The sequence below is a fragment of the Sphaeroforma arctica genome, assembly GCF_001186125.1.
Source record: "Sphaeroforma arctica JP610 unplaced genomic scaffold supercont1.800, whole genome shotgun sequence".
NCBI classification, from domain to species: Eukaryota; class Ichthyosporea; order Ichthyophonida; genus Sphaeroforma; species Sphaeroforma arctica.
The window spans coordinates 1-3,611 of record NW_014039758.1 but is presented as its reverse complement, the minus strand read 5'-3'; the positions used below and the strand labels follow the sequence as shown (position 1 = coordinate 3,611).

The 3,611-nt window shown below is 42.5% G+C and overlaps 1 protein-coding gene across 1 annotated transcript; it reads right to left on the bottom strand.

The window, feature by feature from the left end:
• Positions 1-57: 57 nt before the first annotated feature.
• On the bottom strand, positions 58-3,497 carry SARC_08663 (hypothetical protein; the record flags this gene model as incomplete). Its single annotated transcript, XM_014297345.1, has 6 exons — positions 58-122; positions 291-431; positions 1,034-1,144; positions 1,814-1,936; positions 3,006-3,150; positions 3,453-3,497. 6 exons carry the CDS (start codon positions 3,495-3,497, stop codon positions 58-60), a joined length of 630 nt encoding a protein of 209 aa, XP_014152820.1.
• Between the last annotated feature and the right edge of the window lie 114 nt (positions 3,498-3,611).

Genomic DNA, 3,611 nt, shown 5'->3' with positions numbered 1-3,611 from the left:
TCTACAATATAAACACGCTATCAGGCACCGAAATTTGTACTAAGGGCAGTCAAAGGTTCAGACACTTGACGTCGTCTGTGTTTGGGTCCCAGTAGAAGGTGTAACTGCGAACGTATAGTGAGCTAAGCGTGGAGATGCTGGTAGTTAGTCGATATGCACAGCCAAGACCAAACACGTTTGCACATACACACTTACACATACACACACACACACACACACAAACAAACTCTTATACACACTCTTCAACGCATACACAACACACACCCCTACGCACACAGCCCTGGACAAACCTGACAGAGAACTGGCGACAAGCAGAGCTAGAGAGGTGCCCACTGAATCCATGATGATCATGTACAGCGTGAACAGGAAGTACTTCTCCACTGTCAGCGGCAGCTTTCCCAGAAAGTACACAAGTGGTGTGTACAGGATACCTGGGATAAGGTGTAAGAGTGTTGAATGGTAGGAAATGGACTATTAACAAATGCACATGTGTGCACAGGAAGTACACAAATGGTATGTACAGGATACTTGGGATTGGGTATAAGAGCATTGAATGATAGGAGATTGACTATTATTAAACGTACACATACGGTATTTGACTATGATCAGCATACCATCCCTACACTGACAACCATTTGGCACGAACATTAGAAATAGATAATATTATCCCTATTTATAGAACAGATACCCGGAAATACCTACAAATAGATGTCATATTTAGAGAACATATACCCAAAACTACCTACAAATAGATGTCCTATTTACAGAACAGATACCAAAACTACCTACAAATAGATGTCCTATTCATGGAACAGATGCCCAAAACTACCTACAAATAGATGCTGCAGCTGAGTGCATCAGAGAGCCGTATGCGAAGTGCTGAATATATGCTCGGAATATGTCAATGGTCACTGCCCAATACAAACCCATCTCTATGTGTACTGGTATCCCCTACAATACTACATGCTCGCTTGTTGGAGTATACATGTGCAGGGATTCATACCCATGGTAATTCCTGGTTAATTGTTTATACCTTTTGTGAAGGCACCCATGCTTAGCCTTAAGTACCAACACAGATGATACGCCAGATAACTGTATGTCCCGCTAGCCCCGTCTCTGCGCAGCATTTCTTTCTCCAGGAACACTAATAGGGTTTTAAGGTTTACAATATAGGGTTTTAGGGTTTACAATATAGGGTTTTAGGGTTTACAATATAGGGTTTTACGGTTTACAATATAGGGTTTTACGGTTTACAATATAGGGTTTTACGGTTTACAATATAGGGTTTAGGGAGAATGGGGCAAATACGCATACAAATAAAGTGAGATAAGAGTGACAGAAGGTGCTAAGGGGTTGTGTGCGAGAGAGATAGCAGAAGGCGGACTCGGTAGAGCATGTGACGTATTAAGCGAATGAATAAATGGGCGCCATGGAGGCCCATTAGTCATTAGTTCATCAAAGCCAATTAATTCATCAAAGCCAATTAATTCATCAAAGCCAATTAATTCATCAAAGCCAATTAATTCATCAAAGCCAATTAATTCATCTAAGCCCATTAATTCATTGAAGACCAATAGTAAAGACTAGGTAGAGCATGATATATACCAAAAAAGGTTTATAAACTATAGGTTGATTCGCACTTCAGCAGAAATTGGGACTGCATTTTTTTCTACCATAGTGCTAGTGAGAGATACATTCCCAGGTCAGAAAACCTCAAACCCAAAACTTACCCGGACCTTAAACCAACCTCAACCGTGTACACAGCTATAAAGACAATTCTAACACCCCCAAAAACACCCCCCACCAGACCCACCGCTTGATACCGTCGGAGCTTCGTTGAAGAACATGGCACCGAGTAACTGGTAGATAAAGGCCGATTGAACGGTGAGATTCTTTATCGTTTCTACTGTGCTTTGCGATGTCAGATCAGCGTCCACTGAGATATCCGGTGGAGAGATTGGGAGAAGGAGCCCGGATTGATTAGGTGGCCGAAATATGGGACAGAAACAAGGACCGCGACCAAAATAAAAAGGGCTGAGATAGGAAATTTAAATAGGACACTTTGTCAGATAATAGGACTGAGAGGGGATCCAGGATAGACGCGATACCAAATACTAACACAGAAATGTGGGATCCGAATTAGACACGCCATCAAACAATGGAACACAAAACGGATTAAAACAATTGCGCGTACAGAATTAAATCAGCCAGTGACGAAATTCATCAAACAAATGGGACAAATGAACCAAAAAAAAAGATCACGAAGAACATGGGTTAAGGACCGGCAGTAGGGGACATACCGATTTTCTATCTACCCTCCCACAGCACACGTACAGGCATCAGCGTAATATAATACCGACATGCTATCTACCCTCCCACAGCACACGTACAGGCACCGGCGTAATATACATACAGATTGCATGCACACCACACCAAAGGCTATGGCATATACTTGAAAAACAAACAGGAAGAAAAGGACTGTCTGCTCATACCTGCTCAATCCAACAATCCCACATTTTACACACGCATCCTATGTATACCACATCACCTTACCAACTCCCACACCAGTGAACAAGACTCTCTACGTGCATGTATTAACGCTCGCGGGGAAGCCTAACGTTAATGGTTTAGAAGAAGACAACAACCGTGTGACAGCACAGGTGTGCTATTCAGCCATGTGGTTATTGTACCACCTATTTACACGTACAACAGCGGCACACTGCACAAACACGATTACAATAGCCAGCCAAATGCCCACTAAGTTCACCATCTACTGTTAAAACAATGGATACCTGTGTGATAAGCCGACTGTGGATTAAACCACTTTTAGTATGTGGGCAGTAACTCTACGGCGCAAACAGTCCCAAGGACCACGCAAGCCCAGCACACAGCAGAACTAACTCCAACCACGCAGCACTAAACACAACACGTGCACACACACTGGCGGTTTGTGTAAAGGTTTGGATAAGCGACTGGTAGTAGTACACAGTTTAAGGCGTACATACGGTTTACGTATAGGGTGCCATAGAACAGGAAGGTGATGCCGCCCACAAACCATCCAGAAATGTAAGCAGGGTTACGAATCTGGGCCATATATGTCCGTAACGATAGCAATCGCACCTGATGAGCCGTGCTGGTCGCGTATTTGGACTGTATATACAAAAGCACAGAAAGAGTTATATATATATATATATATATGTATATACGTAAGGATGTAAACTTTATGAAAACCACGTCGTTCACATATGCATAGTACTGCCTAAAAAAGGTAGTCCAGTGGTTGGTATCAACTTTAAGGATGGAAAGCTGTCCCATATTAAAAATTTGAAAAATACAAGTACAGAGTATTCGAAAGGCACAATATATCTCGTGAAAAAATGAAAAAAAACTCTGTCCGTTGGAATCTAACCAGCAGCTGATCTCATTGGCTGGATTTAACCCCTCGTTCATACCTCACTTGCTCCTTCCGTCAGCGCGGATGTGATTCGAGGAGGCATATAGGGCAGACTGCGACTCTCGACGGATTGGATATAATCTGTCGTTCTATAAAACAATCGATCAATGAGAAACAGCACCGTACAACTACAACTGGAAACTATATAGATGTATAT